We start from the raw sequence: 25,751 nt of genomic DNA, 5'->3' as shown, positions 1-25,751 counted from the left end.
CGAACTGAATGATCTAAATACATTTGCTACTCAGCCAATCAATTTTTTTTTGTTTTAAAATCCTTAGAACATTTACATATGCAGCATTTTTAATTACTCAGAAGATTTAGTTCTTGGAATCGGAGTGCTGCTGTTTTGAGGATTTGACTAAATGCTGAGTAGATGGTAGATTAGACATTATTTCTCTTCTAATAATTCGATGCAAGATTAATATTTGACAATAATTCCATGTAAGATAATAATTTTTCTCCTTTAGTAATTCGATAATAATTCTGTGAAAGATAATTCTGTGCTTCTCCTCTAATAATTCGATATATCTTGAATTTCTATGTATAGAATTCTATTGTATTCTTGCCGTATGATTTCTATAACATTTCTTGCCAGTGCGGCTTAATAGACATTACTTAAATAACAATAACCTTTAAATTCGCACTAACGAACTAACGAACGTATCGGCAGAAAAAAAAAAAAAAAAAAAAAAAAAAAAAACCCTCATAACTCTTTTATTGTCTCTGACTGCTGGTAAAAATCAATCAATCAAATAAAATCACATTTTCGGTTCTTTGAAATGAAAATTTTTCAAAAAGCACATTCCGTTGACGACTTACTATTTCCTGGAGGCGTTTTACATCCATAAAAATCTTTAGATTCTAGTCAAAATCTCAATTCTAATCCCTTCTCGCCTCCAGTTTTTCAAGAATTTGTTTCTCAATAGTTTCTCGTTTACTTTTCAGTCAATAGAGGGTGTAAGGAGCTTCGTTTTCTATCGTTTAAATAGAACAATTTGGAAGTTTTTCCGTTGTTTTCACGTAGACTGTTCCCCTACGTCATTTACTTTTCCTCCCGCAGCTAAAGAAAAATGTTTCAACTTCCTAAATTACCGTCCTACAAGTTTACACATGTTAAATCAATTCACTTTCATTATATTTCTTAGGGGATTTTCTTATTTGCGACAGTTACTTATAAATGATCAGTATTTAAAATTAGTTTCAGGCATAAGAATTCAGTTGGGAAGCAAGACTCCTATCTGATTATCAATGTCACTTGATTTACCTTTCGAACTGTTCTTAATTCATCGCTTGGACAGTAAATTTTACTATCATCTGCAACTCTGGCGATAATAACAATTAGATATTTCGGATGAAATTAATTTTACAGCACACATCATGGTGTAAAATAATAGCAAAAGTATAATTTGTGCTTCAAAATTACTCTGAAAATACAACAAAAATAAACTGCAAAAGCAACAGACAACTGTAAGTTCAGCGTTGGATGAATTTTTATACCAAATCATAAAGCTATAACCTACGTAGCATATCCTCTGACAACAATAAACGTATCATCTTTTATTTATAGCTAGGAAACTTACGTTTTCTATCATCTAAAAGAAGTAACTTGTAGTTAAATAATATTCACTCGATATCAATTCGAATAATCTTTCACCGATAATACGAGAATAGTATCTGGGAACAATCACTGCTGTCAATCGCTACATTCAGGAAAATTCATTTATGTTTTTAACAAGTTATGTTTTTAACAAATGTTTTTAACATTTATGTAAGCAATGATCCATCTAAAAATGTTATTGTATTGAGAATTATAATTATATTAAGAAATGTTTTCTTCTATCAGTAATGCAAACAATGTATTACTAAACATAATAATTGTAACAAATGTGTAGTGATTCTTAAAGGGAAATGGACTAATTTGGAAAGAAAGCTCAAAATGTCATCACTCACCACTGCAACGAAATCGTCGAAGGTGATGGCATAAGTTCTGTTTTCTCGGGCTTTCGAAGCGAGGACTTCCCTCTTGGAAGGTTCGATGCACTCCTGGAAGTCGGGGCTCTCCAGGGCCACGAGGAAGTCATCCCACGGTATCTCTCCAAACCCTTCATTGTCAAACTGCGAAAAAAATTAACCATCAGAATTCCATTAGCACACAGAACTAACATATTTGATGGTTTGATTTGGCTAAAAATGTAAAGGATATTTCAAAACATTTCAACGACTAAGAATTTCTTGAATGACTAGCCTCATGACTCATCTTAATAAGTGTACTGAATTAAGTAGGCTTTCATATCATACCAGTTTTAGTCGCATGTCACCTATCAGTAAAGAGGTAAGAATCGACTAGTGGCCGAGCAGATCAGATCGCTGAACACTAGTAGTTTGACTCGGGCTCAAATTCCTGGCGAAAGGGATAGCTGCATAGTTTTTGTGGCCTTCCCACACGAAGATCCGAGGAAGGACCATTTATGTCCATTGACGCGAATTTTGAGAAAAATGAATTTTTAGTTTGTGTAACATCAAAGATTGCTAAAAATCCTACAAAAAGTGTAATAAACTTACAACCTTTATTTAGCGAAATTGGTGATATAAGCAAACAAAAATATATACGTTATCTAAGAGAGAAACGAATTTTCAATTTAGATGACTAAAATGTTTTTTCTCAGTTCCTTCCGTTAATGTTTTAAAATAAATCTTCTTCGCTATCACAATTGACTCTTCCTCAAATTAAGTTTTTTCCTCCTCATTTTATTTTTCTTGAATTATTATTTGAGTTGTCGAATCAGTTTTGCTTTTTTCGCCCTTCAGCAAGTTTTACCGGGTTTTTGGGCAAGCCATCAGTCCCTGATTTTATTATATCATAAAGACACCAAGTGGCCTTTCTTGGGTAACCGAATCCGTTGTTAAACTTATGACTAAAAATATCTCTCAATTTATCATACGACACTGGAATGTTCCTTTTTGTAAATGTTGTATAATTTCGTGTTTAACTTCTCTGGCAGGTATATTTTCTAATTCTATTTTTAAAGTTTGCTTTGGTTTATTTAATTACGGCAAAACATCCGAGGGCTATCTGCCTAACGGGAGTGATGCTTTTGTGAAGTACGTTTTAAGGGAAACTGACTCGTATACATGTTACCGTGAGAGACCGAAATTGGAGAATGTCGACTTTCACCAAATACGTCTGTGAAAGGCCGAATATTTCAGTACATTCTTGTATATTCGGACCCTCACCGGTGTATGTCGACAATCACAGATATGCTCTGGTGAAAGTCGAAAAGAGAGGTCATAAGTGCCATAATAGTTTAAGTTGTTGCAATAAATAAGATTTGAATCACATAATTTAGTAAGTTTTTTATTACTATTATTTTATTTTCTCATTTAGAACGTATTGTATAATTAAGTAAGTTTTTAACTTCTATTATTTTCCTTTCTCATTTTGAATGTATTCTGTGTTTTAGGTTCTCATGTTCTTAAGTTCTTATTTCAAGTTTCAAGTGCGTTTATTCGCGACTGAATTACGGAGAAGAAAATATAATATTGTTATATGTTCAACATTCACCATTAATACATGGTGAATGTAGACATTGACCGGTGTAAGTCAGAAATAAGACTATTTGGAAAATATTTCGGACATACACCAAGAGACTATGTGAATGTTGACATTCACCGGTGAAAGTCGAAATTCTCCAGATTACGGTGTTTCACCGTAACATACACATTATACACTAGGGAAACAACGGAAACGCCTACGGAGCCAGCCCATTCGCCAGGATTCGAAACCCGGACCGAAATACCAGTATTCAGTTACTTTGTGCTTCCCCACTGAAGGGGGCTCCTTTTTACTTCCTTGTACGAAGTAAAAAGGAAGTATTGTAATCGCGAAAAGCTTCAGGCAGCATATTTCAATGAAAATATCCACTTTGACCGCTTTCGAATGTAATTTAACGATGTTTTTGCGCGATATCTGTGCGTAAGGACAGAATAAAAGACACCTTTCCTCCAAAAAAATTATCAAACTGCTTTAAAATTTATTCTGAAGAGAATTTTTCGTGGCGTCTGTACTAACGTATGTACGTACGTGCGTACGTACGTACTTATCTCGCATAACTCAAAAACGAGTACCCTCAGAACGTTGAAATTTTGTATATACGATTGCTATAACATGTAGATGTGCACCTCGTATTTTGGTTGCAATCGGCCGCACCAAACGTATATAAATATATTTATACATATATATCCACTCTGTTACCCGGCTGAGTGATCTCAGTATCTTTACTCTTATATGTTTGTAAATTGTACATTTTTTGCTTTAAAAATGATTGAATTATATGGTTTTTATCTTCCGGTTAAGGTTTTTATGCCTTTCGTAATTTTGGAAGCAATATTTGTACAATTATCAACAATTTAAATGCTGTTTAAGTGCGGTTAAGTTTTAAATAACATGGCGGACATATTTGTTTACATTTGAAATAGCAGAATTGTAGATTTGTTGCCAATCTAGAGAGACTAAGCTTCGCAACACAAAAATAACGCCTTCATTTATTATTGCGAATTAAATCATGCTTAATCTTTTCTGGAATTTTTTTCGAGGAAATAAGTGTTTGAGATTTACTTCGTAATTTTTAATGCAGATATTTTGAGTTTTTATGTATTTTTGCCTTGTCGCGAAGTGAGAGCTGAATTAATTGAATGAGAAATACTGAATCGTCTGTGAAAAACTGTTTTGCTTGCTTAATTTCTTTCATACATCGTTTTAGCTTTATTATAGTATTTGAATAGAACATGTGGCAACGATAATTCTTCAAATGATATAAATTTAGTGCATTCAGTGTCGTTATAGTAAACAAATATAGTGAATTTTAAAGAGTGCATTTATTCTATCGCGGTTTATGCGCTGTCGACGAAGTAGATTTAATTCAATCCAATCAATTTAAATGAAATTCAAGAAAAAAGTGCGTATAATTTAATATTCAGTACAAGGAAGTCATGTGGTGTACACATCGGATTTTTTTTGAGGAATAATGAGATTTTCTGCATTTGAGGGAGTTGATGAACTCGTATACTTTAGAAATAGATTGATAGAGAATTGCATGTTTTCGGTTTGTAAGGTTCCTCTGCGGTTTACCGGTGCTTTTCCATCAATGGCTAAAAGCTTCTGTTATATTTTGAACCCGATTTTTTGTAACGCGGTGGAGTTAAGCAGACGCATTTATACAAACCTACACATAATTACATTGCCTACTTTGAAAACAACGCATTCCGTAAGAGTAAGACGCCTTTTGTGAAGATCTCTCATTTTCCAAAAGAGAACGTCTGCGTATTATAGGCAAAAGCTTTATAATATCGGCGAGATAATTATAATTCCAAAGTTCATTAAAAGCTTTCAGTTGGAGACTGCACTAGAATCTTCACTTTTCATGTTTACAAGCACTACTGAAGAACGGATGGACGAAATATACAAGTTGTTATTACAAACAGAAAAATGCCTGATAAAGGAAAATGGACATAAATACTTCTTCCCTCATGGCGCGAGGACACACAGTACACATCTTTCCTGGGTTACAATTGCGGACATGAAAACGTTTTCTCCTAAGCGATTCATAATGCAAAAACTATTCCTAGCCCACTATTTGGTATATTACTTAATTTTTCAAAAAATAGAGACAGAAATAGCACGATATATATGAAGATACGGGGTTTCATATGTATCGTGAATACGAGAATTCGATTGAAAGTTAACTTTGTGGAATGCGATTCTGCCCGACGCGCAATGTCTTGGTGAAACAACCCCCCACGTTCAGCAAAGATTTACTGTATTTATTTCCATGTACAGGGTTATCCAAATTAAACTTTCCCAACTCAGAGGCCTGTGCAGAGTGTTGTATGGGTCATAATGTGATGAAATTTTAAAAACAGACACTTCAGATCATGCGCTCGAGATTTATTACACAAAAAAATTAGTACAAGAAGTTGCCGATAGGTGGCGCTGTAACACTAGTAATGTGCATATTGCAGCAACGTGATTTGCAGAAATAAAGCTTCTGCGCAACTTATCCAAAAGACGAGCCCTACAAAAAGTGGAAGACAGGCCTTGCGCAAGCAGTTGTTTCCAGCTCGCTGATGCACAATGGCGACTTTGAAAGACAAAGCTCTGTTAGTGAAACTTTTCTAACAGAATGACGAGAACACTGCTGCGATAAGAGCATTCTGTCGGCTGAAGATCTTACGCCGAGGACCAATGACACCATGCGCTCTACGAGACATGATGAAGAAGTTCCAAAGAACGGGACAGCTGGGAATTTTACCAGGTAGAGGACGACAGGTTGTGGAATCTGCACGCGTAGAAGTCGTTGCTTTGGCGGTTGTGGACCCCACTAGCCAATCGCCACATGGTGTTGTCAGTGTGTCAACTGTTTCTCGTGCTGTTGATATGCCCTATACGACCGTCTGGCGTGTGATGCGTCGAATCCTCGGTTATTTTCCTTACAAAATCCATAGTCGTCATCAGCTGTCCGACGGGGGTCCTGTAGTTCGGGAAACATTTGCGTTGCAGTTCCTTTCCAGAATGGAAGTCGATGCTGCTTGGCCGTGGAACATCCTTTGGACGAATGAGGCCCATTTTCATCTGAATGGTCAAGTGAATACGCATAACTGCCGCATTGGGCAAGTGAAAACCCGCGCGCTATCCATCAAGTGCCCTTGAACCCTCCAAAGGTTACTGTATGGTGCGGTTTCACTGCAACATTCGTCATTGGGCCTTATTTTTTTGAAGAGGTGACTCCAACAGGGTTCAAAACCTGCTCTGTCACAGGAAAAGGTATCAGGACATGTTGACAACGTTTGTGATCCCTGAACTGCAACAACGTGGCACCCAGCAACCTTGGCACATCTGAAAGACGCAATTATTCGACATGTTCGTGGAATTAATGTGGACTTACTGCGTTCCGCTGGGGAACACACTGCTTTGCGAATGGAAAGAGCTGTAGAGAACCACGGCACACATATAGAACATCTGTAGAATGTCTTGTTGATCTGCAGCGCCACCTATCGGCAACTTCTTGTACTAATTTTTTTTTTGTTTAATAAATCTTGAGCGCATGATCTGAAGTGTCTGTTTTTAAAATTTCATCACGTTATGACCCATACAACACTCTGCACAGCCCTCTGAGTTGGGGAAGTTTAATTTGGATAACCCTGTACTTACTTATGTTTTATTTTAATCTAATTTTGAGCACATTTTCTGTATATTTCGTACAATTCAAAGCTTACAAATACATACAATTCTGCGTATATTCAAAATAGTATTGTGAACGTAGTACGAGCACATCCGAACGCACAGTAAGTTATATTCTGTTGAAACTTGGCTAAAGGTGGCATTTTAGAGGTTTCCTGAATGGAATTTTTCATTAGCTGAAAGCCAGTTGGACTACATTTAAGAAGCCATGTAGCCATTTCTCCTAGTAAAAGTATGAAAGAGCCGTAGAGGCAACATAGTCTCTTAATCAAGCAACTACTTAATCAGTTTTGTCACAGAAGATTGGGATTCTGTATTGCTCAAACACTCACTGATTTTACCTTTTGTTTAGTGAGCACGTCTGTACTACTCGTGCATCTTCTGAAGTTCAAAGTTAATAATCGAAGACCATGGGGGGCGGGAAGTAATTTTATGTCTCTCTCTTTCGCTTTTTTAACGAAGTAATAATGCCATCTAGTGGACAACAGGAATAGCTTTTACATCATATCATAAATCGCTTCAGAAGAAAAAGTATTGGTGTCCTTAACTGTAAACGATGAAAGATTTTACGTAATGGGGAAAAACAAATTTTGTCCAAGCGCCAAGAGGGAAAAATCCCGCTTTCTTTATCAGACCTACTCATATTCGTTTTCCTCTCTTTTGCAACAAAGGTTTCGTCCATCAGTTCATCAGTAGTGCTTGTGAACATGGAAAGTGAAGTTTCCTGTGCAGGCTTCGATTCAGTGGTCGAGTTTTTTGTCAAGAAGAGAAATAAAACAGGGATAATCCGCGATATTATGAAAGTTTCAAAAGCAACCATGCGTGAGTTAGGACTTGACCATAAATGAAACCTTTTCATTGTTTCTCTTTGACTTGTAATAGTGAAAAGCAACGAGTTCTCAAATCTTTTAATAAACTAAAGAATTATAATACCCGAAATCATGATCTTGCAGGTCTTATAACGCTTTTGCCTGTGTTGGCGCCGATGCTCTCGTTTGGGCAATAAGTTTCTTACATACACTGCATCTTATTCCTATCAAACATGTTGTCAAGATGGGCAGTGCAATTATTTGCATACTATGCTTCATTCCACGACATTATAAAAAAGCGGATTAAAACAATAAGAGAAAGTTTGGCCGTTGGCGGAAGAGCATTTGTACGCATGCAAACCGAAAACATGCAGTTCTTGATTTCAAAAATAATACAGAGTTTATTAGCTCCCTCAAGGATAGAAAGTCTCATTATAAAGAGTAAGAAAATATACCTGCCGGAAAGTTAAACTTCACAAAATTACATGACATATACAAAATGAACAATCCGAAAAATTGTGTCCTATAATAAATTCAGATATATTTTTAATTCTAAGTTCAACATCGGATTCGATATCCAAGAAAGAACATTTGTATTTGTTACACATTGAAAGCAGAGATAGGTAGGCTTGACACAAAATCAGAAAAACTCGAAAAACAACAAAAAGCAAAACGGATCCAAAATCTGAAAAATAAAACGACAGAAAAATAGCTTCATTTGAGGAAAAGCCAATTATGACAGAAGTTTTGTGTTTCCAAGATTAACAGAAGAAACCGGGGAAAAATAACTTTAGTCACCCTGAAAAAAAATTGAAATGTGTTTTCTCTCTCGTTGTATATGTTTCTTTGTTTATGATTCAAATTTCGTTAAACAAAGATTGAAAGTTTATTATGAATTTTTTGTATTATTTTAATAATTTCTTTATCATTTAAGTTACACACACAAATTTGTTTCTCAGAACTCCTTTCAATGAAAGTTTTCGTATGATTTTAATAATTTATTTATTATTGAAGTTACACACATACACATAAAAATTTGTTTCTCAAAATTCCTCTCAATGGAATTTTTCGCATGGTTTTAATAATTTCTTTATCGTTGAAGTTACACACACACACACACAATTTTTTTTTTCTCAAAACTCCTCTCAAGGACATAAATTTTTTTTTTCTGGGTGTTTAATTTTCGATAACAAGTAATCATGCATTTTTGTTTTTAAGTCATAATATTGTATGTTGTGTAAGCGTGGATTAGAATGATAGCTTTCGAGTTTTTTGGAACTGTCATTAGATATTTTCCTTAGTTAAATAACTGTTACTGCTTGCAAATGTAATAAACTTAAAATAATTTCTCCTCATTCGATCTACTTAACCAAGAGAACATTAAACGCGCTACAATAGTCATACATATTTCTCGATCGGAATGCGGCACAGGATCCATATTACGTAAAATCGAAATCGTCTGTGTTGCTACTTTGACACGGCAGCTTAAAAACTGGTTTAAATTCTATGCTGGTGACGATCTTGAAAATAAAAGTACCCTTCAAAAAAAAAAAAAAAAAAAAAAAAAAAAAAATCTGAAATGTTTCAGATTTTAAATTACGTCCAAAGGGGCGTTTTTTAACATTTTGTGTGTTACCTTTCTTTATTAAATATCATGTTCCTCGCACTTAAACCATAAGATCCAGTGCAACAGCAATATCGCAAAATAGTTTTAAAACGAGCATATCTTTAGAATTTCCGATACAGAGACTCACGCGCTGGAGATAAAAATGTTTTTTTCTGCACAACGCTGCCATTGCTCGCTTTAAAATCCTTGAGTTTGTTAATCAAAAATTCGTCAAAGTTTTAAAAAATAGGAAATCGATCATAAAACAAATTTCAAATTTCAAATTTGGTCTTCCACATGCTCATATTCGTTGGAGGATTACGTTATTCAAAATTCGATGACTCTATGTACCGTTGTTTTATCACAATACGAGAAATATACATACATTTATGCAGATTTTTCATTATTTAATTTCTTCAAATATAATGCAGGACTCTAACATTTTGTGGCAACAGTTTGAAAAGTGAACCGACATTTATGAGTCCGACGCAAAATGCCAAAACGAACCTAATAGTCCTTCGGGATTCAAATCCCTTTGGTAAAAAAAAAAAAAAAAAAAAAAAAAAAAAAAAAAAATTCATCGAATTCTTCCCAACTTGATTATAAGGCGTTGCTAAGCTTTGTGCATGCTATGTAATGCCATCTGTATGCAGAGTTGGTTCTATATCCATGTCGATCTTACACAGTGTCGATAGTACGTCTGTGAAAAACCTGTGAAGGTGAAAATTGTTTATTACTTCTCATTATTACATTGTTATAAAAATTTCATTACTGTTGTGATGATCTTGTCGAATTACTGTTTGTCGTACGTCAGTGTCGATATTTTACATGTGTCTATTATACGACAAGTCGATGCTACGGCGTATCAACCTTAAGCACTACTGATTCTGAGCAATGTCGATTTTACGCAGCTTCAATACTATGAATGTGAGCCCTTCTGTTTATGCTTGTTAATTTTTTAAATAATATTGACCACCTATTTCCGCACAGAATAAAATTCATTTGATGGGTTCGTTTCATTCAGGGATAATATTTCGATTACAGCTTTTATCGCTGTCTTTTCTTTTCATCAATCAACATCGTTTTTAGTTGATGGGATTCTGTTATCAGCCAAGTCATCATTTTGTTACGAGCTCGATAAAATGATCACTCAGAAACACAATCAAGGAAAATAAATGTGTGTTAGCACGAAAATGTGTCTTCACTAAAGTAATGGATATCGCTATAAAAATATAAACAAATAATACATCATTCCAAGAGCGTAAAACGGTATTTTCGTATAAGAAGAATTCAAATTTTCTTAAACATCAGTCATTCTATTATATATCACGATGACTTTATCTTAATGTTTTTTCCTGTGCCTTAAATTATGTCAAATTGTTTAGGAAATTTGATTGACTATTCTGAGGACGTCGTATAAAATGACGTCCTCAGAAATGTCAATCATAGACACTTACGAATTAAAGTTTGCTGAAACAGAAATTACAGCTTCTGATTAAAGACCAAAGAATCTTGAAATTCTATATATTAATATGAAAATATTAATATGTAAATACGAAAATGTCTGTATATTAATTAAAAATTAGAAACGGGATGAATCCTAAATTTTCTTGATTCCGAATATTAAAATATTCTCAAATTTTTTGAAGCTTTCCAATCCTTCCTGTAAATCTGATAATAATCCTTCCTGTAAAATCTAATAAGAGGGGCAAAAATTTTCATTTAATTAAAAAAACTGATTAAAGCAAAATTTGAAAAAAATGTAACGTTTCGTAAAAACAAACTAGAATACGTTTTAAAAATACGCTTATATGAAAACATTAGGGTATTTTTAAAAACTGAAAAAAAAAAAAAAAAAAAAAAGAAAAAAAGTAGCAAATGAAGTTTAATGAATGAATTAGCATAATAAAAATCTTTAGATCTTGAAGTTTTTTCCTCAAAAGAACTTGATTAAAGATATTTAAACATTAATTTAAGGAAAAACATTTTTTAAATAAAGCAAGTGCATGGGAAAGAAGGTTATTTCAAAAATTAATACAGATAAGCACTAAACATGGAATGCTACATTCTTTCTATAAAATTATCAGTGTGGCACTCAAGAGCGCCATGAGCAGCTGATGTTAGTAACCCAGGCCCACTGAAACTGAACAATGGTTTTTTTTTTTTTTTTTAATGAAAACTTTTATTGGGTTTCAATGAAACAGATTTTGCCATAGTTTTATGTTAAAACGTTTAACGGTTTTTAGATTAGAATTAAAAATATTCGAATGAAAAGATAAGTGCTAAAAATAAATTAGGATTAAGTTAAATAAATAAAATAAAATGGGATTAAGTTTTAGATAAATTAAAAAATAAAATAGAATTAAGTTTTATGGAATTCGAGCAATCAAATACATTTAAATCGAGAATTCGAATTAAAAATAATTCGTAATTTTAATACTAACTTTTTGTGCAGAGTGAAGCAACTGATTTTTACAACAAATAAGGAAATTACTGATGGAAAACAACATTGTTTTATGTGAGTAGATAAAAATTCCATGTAATTTCCAAGAAATAATTTAGATACGAAGTTAGCTTTTTCCTTTGAGTTTATAAGCAGGCGCAACAGCCCTGGTGGGCCACGGCCTGCAGTGCCCTTTTTCAGCTTTCTTTACCTTTGGGCCCCGGAGTGCATCAGCATATGCCCTGGGCAAGTGATCAGCCCAATATTAAGAAACTAATTTTAGCAGCCTCGACGACTCAGCATGAGAATGCTTGCCCGCACTCTAGACGCCTTACAGTCGTCGAAAAACTACGATAAAATACGATGAAACAATCAGCAGCACAGACTTCAGACTATCTGGCTATAAAGGTGGAGACAGCTTCACGCCGAAACACTAAATACAGCTCCCGACTTGGTCGATCGCTCTCAGAGCTTATTGCACTCGAGATACTCTTCACGATAAAACTCACGATACATATCTCCGCGAGCAAGCAGGGTTTATACAGCTTTTGGCCTGCCTACGAGAACATTCTGGAGCAAACCGGTAAGAATTCGTTCTAGAATGTTCTCACTCCGTCTATAGCATATCGACAATTTTGTCGCCAAATGGGGGATTTCGTGCCAAATCTGGCCACTCTGCCTTTTCTTGACGCTTTCGCTAAACACGTTTTGCGGGGAAGCTAGCTTACCGCAGCGGGGCATTTGTAACAATATGCTCAAAGTAAGTTAATACAACTCTGTAAAAGATCATAATTGTGCACCTACGATAGTTTAGATAATGGAGCAAATTTAACGGAGTACAGTCAAATCTCGATCAACCAGGATCGGATTAACTGGATCTTGTTTAAAAGAATAGTTAATTGCTTGTTTGTCTAGCTAGTTTATTATGGAATCATGTAAAAATTACTATCGCAAACTATCGGCATAAAACAAAATTTTCTTTTTGTTTTTACTATTTCTATAATAGAATATGTCATTTTTGTTTTATTTCTATAGAAATTTTAGTTCTAACTCAATGACATTGTTCAAGTTCACTGGTAAATATTAGTTTTTAATGTCATTATAAACTTAATTTCTTCATTTGTAACGATCTTTAATTTTCTCATTATGTTCAGCGTGTTTCTTTGTTTTGAGTACTGATTTCATTTACGCAACCAAATGAATATTTTACAGATAAAACTACTTGAAAACACAGTGTTTTTCTGTTCATTATACAATGGATCATGTCACTCCCGCGTTTTCATAACTGCTCTTAGATTAACCGTGATTCTGAATTAACCTTGGACATCATCTAGTATATGATCTTGTTTAATTGAGATTTGACTGTATTCTTAAAAAATCCTATTCAGTTGTGTGCCCAACGAAATATTTGATGTCATTCGTTTACACTACAAAATCATTCAGAAGATACCATGCATCAGATCGCTAAGTTCAAGAAATATAATACTAGAACTGAACACAATTCATATAAATGTCAAATATCAAATTTATTATAAAATCAGTCTTTGAGGGCTATTCTGCAAGAGACTGGATTTTGAAACCTATTCATCTGCGTTAATATTATTTGGCCAAAAGAGAATCTAAGAATGACATTTGGAAACTTAATATATAAAGGCGTCTTTAGAAACATTATAATTAAATCTCTCACACCAACCATTTTTGGATTCTGAAACCATTTGGTGTTTTCCAGAATACAAATATCTGCATTAAGCATCCTTCATAATCATATTCTTTATGGTGACCACCGGCAATTATCTAGAACTGTAGATAAGAGTTTTAGAGAGGTTTCTCTATAGCTTGTATAGACATTAGACATTTTTGGAAGCAGGCAAGATGAAATCTGAGTAACGCCTTCGCTGGGAATCGAACCACGGACATCTGGAATGCGCGTCCAGCGTGCAGACCACCACACCACGAAGGCACGCTAAGAAGGCGGGAGAAATACCTTATATACTCCCCGTTTTAAAGAGCGACTGGGGTTTTTAGGGGACCCAGTCGCGAAATCCTGGGTGTGGAGAACCATCATCCACCCCCTTTTTAGTTCGGGTGCCACTGGATTATGTCACTCCCGCGATTGAGATCCGAGACATTAATCCGAGACATTAGGACTGTTATGTAATAATAGAAAATAATCCGAGACATTAGGATTATTTTTGAAGAAGGAAAGAGGAAAATGAGTAACACCTTTGCCAGGAATCGAACGACGGACCTCTGGAATACGCGCCCAGCGTGCAGACCACCACACCACGAAGGCACGCTAAGAAGGCGGGAGAAATACCTTATAAGCTAATGTCTCCAGCTCTAAAAGAATTAACAATCCTATTCTTAATAAGATTGTTAATTAATTGATCTTTAATCCAAGATCTTTTTTCCCCCCAGAATGCTGATTTGATGCAAATTTTGATTTTTTTAAAACATATTTTATGTACAGAGAACAGTTTTCTCATTGTTTTGTTTTTCTCTCAGGTGTCCGTATAAAAATTAGTTTCGTAGAATTTTAGTAAAACTTCTACGTCATCAAAGTTGCCGAAAGCTGAATTCGCTTCTTAAACTGAAATCCTGAAGCGATTGCTCAAGAGTTACTCTTGAGTTCCATACGATGCATTGTATCTAGACTAAAAGAGCAGAATGTGCTGCTGAGCGAGATGAGAAAATTTCTCTCATCTATCGTATAAAGACATACTACAAAATGGGTAAATCTTCCCGACCGGTTAGAGATGTGTTAAAAGAATCGATATATTACCTTTCCTTTAAAAGTTGGGAAAGCCCCCGAAACGCTGTAATGGAGAAGTTTATTACTTCCATCGAAACCAGCCTATCTTATTTCCTGAAATCACGACATAGCCTCAACGGCAGGGTACTTACCTTCAAACTCTGCTTTGTGAGAAATTCTGGTTGAACAGAGAGAAGAAATTATACAACAGAAAGGAGGCAAGGGGACTGAGAAGCAGTACACACCCCCGCTTTTCCCAGATGAATTCGATTATATTCAGCAAAGATAACAATTTGATTATATGGAATCAGAGTAGAAATTTCATAACGAAGGGGAAAGATAAAATGAGATTTGTGACTTATAAACAAAAACGACTGAAAACTAATGACTTCCAAAACGACTCAATTTCTAATACGGAGATATTCCTCACAAAAACTCCACTTTGGAGCTAGTTTACACAGAGTGTTCGTGAAAGGTAGTTATAAGCTCAGCATGTATATTTTGCTTCAGAGTTCCTCTTACTGAAGTACAGAACACTGGGGCTAGGAACAGTTTCGAAAGCCTACATTTAACTTGTTTGAAAACGAACAGTTAATTCATTAACAGTTAATGAAGTACTCAATATGATTTCTTTATTTTTATCTTTTCTTTTTTTTACTCCCCTTTCAGGTTCCGGTTAAATAGTCGAACACTTGCTTCTAAATAATTTGATCGGAACGGCCTAATCGATTTTAGTACTAAGTACTGTATAATGATTAGTAAACCATGCGCCATAATTTGTTTTTGGTTTATGTATCAACGTACGTAAATGTTTCCTTTTCTCAAAAAGTTACTTTGATTGCACATTTCACATTACATTTGTAAATCCTAGCTAAAATAGAGTCCCTTGAAAGCTAGAATACTGAAGAACTAAGTAACGACTATTCGCTGATTTCTTTTATGTAAGTAACAAGTCTGGAGAAGGGTTATCCTTTTATTCTAACTCAAAATATATTTACAGATGGCCCCTCTCGGGCGTACAAGAAGCCTCGACTTTGGCTTTAACTCAAAATAGAGAATATAAACTAAACTAATGCTAGATAAATTTAAATCAGCCGAAGATGCACAGGATTGAACTCGCGTAGGTAGCCCTTATTTAAGGATACACGGCTTATAGTAGCAGGCGCGCGTTAAGTACGGCCGTGTAACAACGTGGCCGAAAGACAGAACACGCTCGCCTACTGAAGTAACCCAAACTTCAGCTTAAATACTTGTTTTTACCTTATTTGCATAAACTTAATCCTGAACACTCTTTCTGACAGGGAAACGTAGGTACAAAATTAGAAGATAAAGGAAAGGATTGTTCAAAAATAAAAATAACTTTAAGAAAAATAAAGTAAAACCATACACATTGATATAAAAATGCTCAGAAGTAGGAATCTGCAAAATCAGATCGCAATTTGATTTAATTTTATAGTAAACTGCAACATTTATAATGTTCATAAGTGCATAAGATAAAACAGGTCCAACTCCTACCCTCAAATATTACGCAAAAGCTATCTGGTACTTTTAAGTACTGATATGCAGCCATTTTACTTTCTTTTTGTTCTTTTTATTTTTTCACCTTTAATAAGCATGACGGGCGATTCTACCGTTGTCAACATGTGTAACGTGTATACGAGCCAGTTTCCCTTAAAAAGTCCTCCACGAAGGCATCCCTTCCTTAAGGCAGATAGCCCTCGAGTGCTTTGCCATAATCTAATAAACCAACTACCGTTGTCAAAAGAAAATTTTAGAGAAGTAATTAAGTTTACATTGTAGAGTCATTAGGCTATTTTGAAGCAGAAGACTTAAAAAATGAGCATTACCCTCGCCGGAAATCGAGCCCTGGACGCCGAGTGTGCTAGCTGTTACATAACAAAAGGCTGGAATGAGGGAGAAAATACCTTATATACTCCCCCTTTTAAAGGGCAACTTTTGATTGGAGACCCAACCGCCAAACCCTGGTGGTGAAGAATCATCATTCACTATCTTTTAGTTCGGGTACTATTGTAAATGTCATTAGGTTTTTTGAAGCAGGAAGACGTGGAAAATGTGCATTGCCCTCGACGGGATTTTTACCTGAACCTCTCGATAGGCGGCGAGTGTGCTACCGTTACACCAGGAAGACATACAGAAAGAAGGGAGAAAATACCTTATATACTTCCCCTTTTAAAGGGCAACTGGAGATTAGGGGACCCAGTCACCAAAGCCTGGTGGTGGTGGTGGTGAAAAATCAGTTCGGGCGCCACTGTAGAAACATTAGATACTTTTAAAGTTGAAAACGTGAAAAATGAGGAATACGCTCACCGGGACTCGAACTTGGACCTCTTGAATATGCGCCGAGTGTACTACCGTTGCACTACGAAGGCATGCAGAAAGGAGGAAGAAAATACCTTATAATATAAGGTAGTTTAGTTCAGCTACATATCAATTCATGTCCATGGAAATATCGCGGAAAGAAACGAAAAGTTTTTGCAAATTTCAAATTTCTGCGGTATGCTCAAGTCATTCGGCAATCTAACAAATAAAGTGTTTCCAGATACATTGGAAAATTACAACATGCATCGATCTTTGTGTGAAAGTGCCATTTTAGGCCTCAAAACGATAACTTATCCAGGAAATGCATCCCAGCAACTTTATCGTCTTTTCCTCCATCGATCCAGTAACGGATACAGAGCAAGCCGCTCATTACTGACTGAATTTTTAAATGCTCTTGAGCACGCACAAATACAGACACACTGGCTCAGTTTGTTTAGATTTTAAGAGGATTTGATGAACTTTATAAATGGCAATAGAACAATACTGGGAATTTTGGTTTGATGTTTTTGACTGCATTTCTGCTTTAATCTGTGTTTTAATATCTTGTTTAAGTCTTTTAAGTGTATTTTTGTTTGCCAGTGTTAGGTGTGCTGCGTTAACGACGAGACAGATTATTTATCGACCAGGAGGGTTGCAGCACACTCGCATATTACATTATACTGGCTCAGTTTAAAGAAAAGCATCCCGCTATCATATTATTACGTAACACTAGTTCCCTAAGCTGTACAAGGGAAGAAGGTCACCACGAAGAATCTATGACTGAACATAATAGAGGCTACCATCGTCACGAGACCGTTGTTACCCAGCGATTCAAATATGTCCTTAGATTTCAAGCGATTGTAGTTTCTTATCCGGCTAGCATTCGCAATGAGTATCAACAAGACATAGGAGCAATCACTTTGTGTGGCAGGTATTAACGTGGGGATGTCATGTTCTTCATAGCTAATTACTTATACATGACGTGCACGAAGCTCCGGACTGCCAAACGTAAAACATTGTGTTGCTTCAAGATTTGAGATAAAAGAATGTTTATTTTCTATCTAAGTAAAGTTTAGTTTTATTCAGATCAGTAAAATTTTCCACAATCTACCTTGAAGAAAAATAATCGGAAAATCACTGTCCACTTAAGATTTCGAAAAAGCTATTCCCATACTCCTAATTGCAGCCTCGTCACTCCGCGTAAAGCCAAAGCAACGCCGAGTACTTCAGCTTGTATCTAAGTACTTTCTAAGAGAAAGAATCTACAAACTACTGATCGTCAAATAACAGCTAGCTGAAAAATATTAGCTTAACAATTTGAGCTAAATAGTCAGGAATCTATCTTCGCTCGAACAGCGGCTTTACTAAGGGGCAAGCATGCTGCGCTGGATGCTGTGTTTTCGATTCCGGAGAGGTAGCCGGAGACACGGCTACCGCATCCAAGGAAGGCAGTAGACAGACAAATTACCCACTCTCAGAACGAGGAGGTAGTGACAAAAAGTAAAATACGAGACATTTTGAGACTCCGTAATTGGAATGAGTGCTCTCTAAATCCTTTAACGAAGATAACTTGGAGGGAAAGTCTGGTGCCAGCAGCTGCGGTAATCCCAGCTCGAACAGCGTATATTAAAGTGCAAAATTGTGGTTTAAAGGCTCGTAGTTAGGTCTCCGTTTGGGACAGGGGATCAGCCTACTGGTGGTTATTGCTTCTTCTGAACAACCTGCCGGTTTCTTTTGATAATCTTAATCGGTTGGGTGACCGGCGAGTTTACTTAAAAATTAGTGTGCTCGAACCAAGCGTTACGCTTAAATAATGGCGCATAGAATAATGGAATATGACCTCGGTTTTATTTTGTTGGTTTTTGGAATACGAGATAATGATTAAGAAAGACAGACGGGGGCATTCATAATGCGACCCTAAAGGTGAAATCCTTGGTCCATCGTAAAAAGAACTATGCGTGAAGCCAGTCAAGGACGAGTCCTAACCAGCGGTGGTACAGGACTTAGAAGAGAAGGGCTAGCTCATAGAGCTTTTCCCCCTGAAGCAGAAAGTGAGAAGTGATGACGTAGCCATGATGACACTGAGCGCGCCAATATAATATTTATCCCTGGCGGTGGTAGCCATGGAGGTAAGAAAGGGAGGAGGGGCCATTCCGCGCTAGAAGTGAAGCACTGCTTTGAAGCTTGGGTCACCAGACGGGGTGTTGTTTGTTTACATTCAGAAGCTCGCTTGACAAGATTCTGATAGCATTTTGACACACGACAGTTCCATAGAAATTGAAAAAGGGACACTCTCGCATGAAGGAAACATTCATAGTGTAATGGATAATAGCAATTTGTATAGTTTACTGACATTTACGCAAAAATCACATCTTGGTTATTTTTCGATAACTAACAACAGCGATTTTGATTATGAATTTGTTTTATAAAATTCTAAGCTGTTGCACTACAAAAATATAGATTTTAAGAAAATTGCTAAAAGAGATCTGCCAAAATTTATTTTCTAGAAGATTTGAAAAGTTTGAAACTTGATGGCTAAATGTAAATATAAAATTATGTATGTTAAAATATTTGTAATTAGGCACATAGGTCAGATTAAGTTTTTATTAAATAGAGTAACGCATGCAAGGGCTATCTGCCTAAAGAGAGAGATGCCATTGTGGAGGAATTTTGAAGAAAAACTGACCTTTGAGTGGGTATTAAAAATAATACTTATAATTTTCACTCAAATTATATTCATATATATTTTTTTATGCAAAACTTTCGGGTCTATGCTAAATTAGTGTAAATTACTTTACACGAAAAATATAGTGAATGCACAGAAATTAAAGATTTGCACATGCCGGAAATGAAAAATAGGAAATATGTATGGGTATTTATGCATGTGCTTGCAAAAAGCATGTATCTGCCTTTGACAAAATACTTAAATATTCATTAAATTATTTATAAATATTTGAAATGAAGAATTTATTCACTTATAAACAACTGTGAAAGAACTGTGAAGAAATCTAATGATTAAATGTATCTAATTTATAATGATTATAAATGTTATCTAAATATATAATAACCTTAATATTGAATTGTAAACATTAATTGAAATCCTGTTGACAAATACGTTATAAAACTATTTAAGCAAGAATTCTTCGTATTGGAAAGCAATCTGTTAAAAGGTATTGTAAAGCAAATGCTATGAGATGCGCACTTAAGAACGTAATAAAGAGTTTTGGAATATGTATTGTTGAAATGAAGGGTAAAAAAATATCTGATAAGTATAATTAAAAGAATTATTCACTTTACATTTTATAATAACTCAGTTACAAGTTTTAAATAATACTTAAAAAAAAACTTATTTTATTCCCTTTCAGAAATGTTCAGAGAAAGTCAAATACTATTTAATTCCTAATAATTCTCTAATTTAAAATGAACCGAATAGAGCATTAATTATAAATTGACTTACATTTTTCGATTTAAAAGAAGCCAAAAAATCATGTCATATTTAAGAAAGTATTTTAGGAAGAAGCGCTATAAATAGAAAAGAAATAATGCATAATTTTAATATTAATAATACAATAAACTTCGATCTTAATTTTTGTACCTTAACCGAATAAAACCGAATTACCTTAATTTTTTTTTCTAATGTAATTAACGAAAACTTGTGAAAATATTTCATTCAAATTAAACTATTCTGAGAAAACTGTCCTGTGAAAAGTATAGCATTTAATTCCGTTCAGAATGAAATGTTGTTTAAAAATATGTTGTTTTCATATACTCAGGACTCTGAAGTGTTGTAGAAAAAGAAAATATATACATTTATATGTATATTTGCGACGTAATTACAAAATATTTACACCCGAACGCGTCAAATCCCATAGAACTCAATGGTAAATGACCCAATGTTTTGGTCACCACGTAGGGATCGCCGGTGCTTTAGAGCAGGGTACGGAGAAACTTGTTTAGGGCGACTCCTTCTTACTTCCTACCTCCATGATCTAATGTTGCGAAGAAACGGCGGGCTGCATGCCGTTCGTAAAAGCCAAGATGACACAAGGAAGCGAAAGTACCTCTTCATCGAAGGATTCAGCGGAGCGTCTGAACGAATCAGTCACGTCTGCTTTGGAATCGGAGGGACAGCCAAACTGTCAACCCCTCCTAAGTCATGCCCGTGAAGGGCTTTCATGTCCAGAAGTTCCGCCGCCGAACTGTAAGCGTAACTGCCCGTGCGACTTTCCGTCACCACAGCTCCGAGTCGAAACGGTACTCCACGCTGACCAGAATCAACTACCATGCTTCCGCACCTGAGCAAGAAATGAGATAACGATGCAACGCGTGCCTAGTTCGTAATGAAACGTTAAAAAATCGGGATGTTAGAATTCTGAAAGTGAAAGGACGAAATGGTTTGGGATTAATTTCATTAATTAAAGAAGACACATTTTTAAGTCTTTAAGAAAATTCAATATGATTCGAGCTGCTCCCAGGCAATCAGGCAATTATAGAGGTTTAAATAGAAATATAAGAATAATTAAATACATAAATGATAAGTCTGATGAATTGTAGCACCTTTCAAGACTGAAAAGACTGTAAACATTGTAGAGACATTAGATTAATTGGAAAAGCCGGAGAGATGCAAAATTAGCAACGCCTTCGCCGGGAATCGAACCACGGACCTCTGGAATACCAGCCCAGCGTGCAGAACCATTCACCACGAAGGCACGCTAGGAAAGTGGGAGAAATACCTTATATACTATGCTAAAAAGGCGGGAGAAATACAGGGGTTGGACAAAAATATGGAAACACCTTTAAAAAAAACATGTTTCTTTGCTTAATATGGTGTAGGAAACCCATTGGCATCCAAAACAGCTTGCTGTCTTCTCGGAATGGATAAATACAGTTCCTGTATTTTGCCAAGGGAATATTATACCATTCTTCCTGCAAAACGGTGGCAAGTTCAGATAACGATGTTGGCGGTAGATAACGAGAACGCACTTTCCGTTCCAATGTAGACCACAAAGGTTCGATAATATTCAGGTATGGTGACTGTGGTGGCCAGGGGAGATGGGACAACTCATCCTCGTGCTCAGAAAACCAGTCCTGGACAATGTGAGCTGTGTGAACAGGGGCTTTGTCGTCTTGGAAGACACCATCACCATCGGGGAACAAAGTTTGTACCATGGGATGAACTTGATCGGCCAAAATGTTCACATAACTCTTGGCAGTCATGTGCCCTGACACAGTTATCATGGGGCTAGCAGAGAACCAGGATATGGCTGCCCAAATTATAACAGAACCCCCGCCATGTTTCACTCTTGGCAACAAGCAGTCTGTATTATAGGCTTGAGATGGCGTTCTCCAGACGTAAACTCGGCCAGAAGTGGGAAACAATGTGAAAGAAGACTCGTCAGACCATATTACTCGCTTCCACTGTTCTATAGTCCAGGCTTTATGACTTAAACACCACCTTTTCCTGTTACGGGCATTAGCATCACTGATGAGTGGCTTCTCAATTGCAGCACGGCCAGCGATTCCCTGTTTATGAAGCTCCCTTCTAATTGTTTTGGTACTCACAGGGTTCGGTAACACAACATTCATTTCAGCAGTAACTTTTGCAGCTGTGGTCTTCTTATTTCTCGTCACGATTGCCCTTAATGATCGTCTCTCACGATCACTCAGGACACACTTGCGTCCGCGCTGTGATTTAGCAGATGATGTTTTTCCGCTTTTCAAATATGCGGAATAAATCTTCGATACAGCACCTCTTGAAACACTAAACACTTCGGCTACCTTGCTTACGGAAGCACCCACCATACGTGCTCCAACAATTTGCCCACGTTCGAAGTCTGTTAACTCTGACATAATGCAATGACAACCTCACATAACAGTACTCCGACAACAACTGAACTGTTTAGCACATTTACGAAGTTGTATAGGTGGCGTCAGTAGTCAAAAACGCCAGCGCCACCTACATATTTCATTAAAATCAATCTTTCTTTTCAAACATGCATTTCACAAGGTGTTTCCATATTTTTGTCCATCCACTGTACCTTATAACATTAATGACTGTAAAGACGGTAAACACCAATTATGTAATAACTGTAACACATTCAAAAACTGTAAGATCACAAATCCGAGTTCCGTTCAAAATTCATATGTAAAGACATAGCTTCAAATTTTGTCTTCAAGAACTACGCAGTGTTAAAACATCATTCTACATAATTGTAAAATTCTGTTTTCAAGATTTGTGAAATCCCAGTATCTATCGCGGAAGTGCATCCGTAAACTATTACTGTAATTCTACTAATACACAGAAATAAATGCCCGATTATTCTGCCTGCATACCCTGCCTTTGGTCTGTGGATGGCTAGCAGTAGATAACTTCAAGTGGCTGGATATAACGGCTTGAGGCAAAATAGCATGTGAGCCGTTCAGTCAGCGGTGGACAAAAAGAAAGAGGGGGAAAAAAGGGAAATTAAAATTCACTAGCTGAAAAAGAAGCTTTATTTACAAAACGATTTGCAGAGAATTTAGAATTTGTATATTTGCATAACAAAGACAAAATAAAAGTTAGGTTAGAAATTATGATTAGATATATTTATTTGTTTTTCCGTCTTGAATATCTGTTTGCTTATTGGCTTGTTCTAAATTTTTGCAATTTTACGAGAACTTTTCAGCGTGTTATAACCAAATTTGACTACATATAACTAATCAAGAAAACAGATCGATAAAACTGATGGTGGAAAACTTAATAATGGATTTCTAAAGGCGATAATCCTAGATGCTTCAGTTCATATTATTAAAATATCGATACTTTCAATGAATGTCGCAGAAATATAGCCTTTCCTAATCGCTATTATAGATACTTTGCAATTTTTTAAATCGATTTATTGATAACATTCATTCCATTATCGAAATCACTATCGGAAATCTTCAGAGTATTAATCATTGAACAACAGCAGCGTTGGCTATGTTTGATTAAAGCGTTGGCTATGTTTCAGCGCATCAGTATTGCATTATATATGGAGCATAGCATTTTATTTTAATGTTACATATATACTTTTAGTTAGGATTTTAATGATATTTATTAAATATTGAAAAAATCTCCAAGTTATGATGCAAGATAAATCTTTAAATATTTAACCTGACTTTTTAAACTTGATATTTTTTCTGGTTACTTTAAGGTTCATATCTCAGGGAAATGAAACACCCGTAATATAGATATTTTATGAGCTGATATATTTTAAGAAAATTTCGCTAAATTTCAGCACTGTTAGAAATACTGAATTTTCATATGACCACAGAATGTTAATAAAAAACGTCTGGAAGATTTCAGATTTTAAATTACGTCGAAAGGGATGTTTTTTTTTAACTTTTTGTGTGTTATCTTTATTTATTAAATATCATGTTCTACGTACTCAAACTATAAAATTCAGTTCAACAGCAATATCGCAAATTAATTTTAAAATGAGTATATATTTAGATTTCCGATATCCAGTCTCGCGCGCTGGAGATAATTTTTTTTTCGTACAGTGTTGCGATTGCTCGCTTTTAAATCGTTTACTTTTTAATTAAAAATTCGTTGATAAAAATATAATGGCAGGTAAAGGCATCGAAACAAGCAAATATTCTAATAGAATGTATGTGCAGAAAAGAAAAGTTGAGGTGGTACAATGCGCTGTACCCCCCTCACACACATTGAGGTGGTACAGAGCATTGTTGAACGGCAGAAAAAGGCCTTCTGCAGAAGTGAATCGTCATTTCCCGTGTTAATTTCCAGCAGTATGCATCACTCAACGAAAGCAGAATTCGCCGATATGCATTTTAGTTATTTAATTAAGGGCTATCTGCCTAAGGGGAGGGATATCTTCGTCAAGGACTTTCTAAGGGAAACTGGCTCGTATACGCGTTACACATGGGCAAAACCACGAAAACACCCATGCAGCCAGTCCGTTTGCGGGATTCGATCCTCGGACCGAACTACCAGTGTTCAGCGACTATACTGCTCGGTCGCTGGTGGGCCGCATTTTAACTATGAAGTTGATAACAGAAACGGAGCAGCTGCCCAAACGAAATATTCGAGAATCTTTTTCTATATTCATTTCATTATAAAGCATGTTTATTTTGATCGCCTCTACCTCACCTTACATTTTTGACAGATATTTTTGAATCACCCTTTATATGAACACTAAAGCACTTCATGCTGTAAATAAAGAAAACAAAATCATTGTTTCATTATTGCATTACTTGTAAAACAGACTGATTTCATATTATTCTAGGTAGCAATAAAAGAAGAAAATAAATTATTTTAGATGGTTCAACAATGCCTTCAAATTTTCATTTTTATTTGCCAAACATTTTGAGCAGGGATTCACAACCAGGGGGGATTCATAGTTTCAGGGGGGGATGTGGTCAGCCTTTTATTTATCTATTAAGCATTTAGTGTTAGTTTATAAATGCAGAAACTTCTTTCATTCAATTTTGGTATTTATCAACATTTTCTATACTTCCTGTTGTTTAATTTACAACACATTTAAATATAGATAAATGTATCCATTTATTTTTCGAGTTTTAGAGAGTTGATGAGGGGCGATGGTATAGCAATCATGAAAGTGGTACATGCGGAAAAAAGGGTTGTGAGGATTTAGAGGAATCTTTTGGAACTTTATTTAATATTAGCATGTAATCCCATGAGCAAAATTTCCCAACTGTACTCGTTAGAGGACATTCAGAAATTCTTAAGGGGCGTTATTGATTGGATTATAATAGAACGTTGAGAAGAAAATAAACTATAGCAACATGCTCAGA

At 35.5% G+C, this 25,751-nt stretch overlaps 1 protein-coding gene across 3 annotated transcripts in view; it reads right to left on the bottom strand.

The window, feature by feature from the left end:
- The window catches only part of stet (rhomboid serine protease stem cell tumor), a 555,200-nt gene that overhangs the window by 215,874 nt on the left and 313,575 nt on the right, over window positions 1–25,751 (bottom strand). For all 3 annotated transcript variants that reach the window (XM_085816564.1, XM_085816563.1, XM_085816565.1), the window contains one exon: window positions 1,740–1,904. In XM_085816564.1, coding sequence (XP_085672690.1) covers window positions 1,740–1,904 — 165 coding nt within the window. The remainder of the gene's footprint in view (window positions 1–1,739; window positions 1,905–25,751) is intronic.

Source organism: Stegodyphus dumicola, chromosome 5, assembly GCF_044657685.1.
Source record: "Stegodyphus dumicola isolate Sdum_Otavi_A_Nest chromosome 5, ASM4465768v1".
Classification (NCBI taxonomy): Eukaryota; Metazoa; Arthropoda; class Arachnida; order Araneae; family Eresidae; genus Stegodyphus; species Stegodyphus dumicola.
This window is presented reverse-complemented; position numbering and strand designations above follow the sequence as displayed.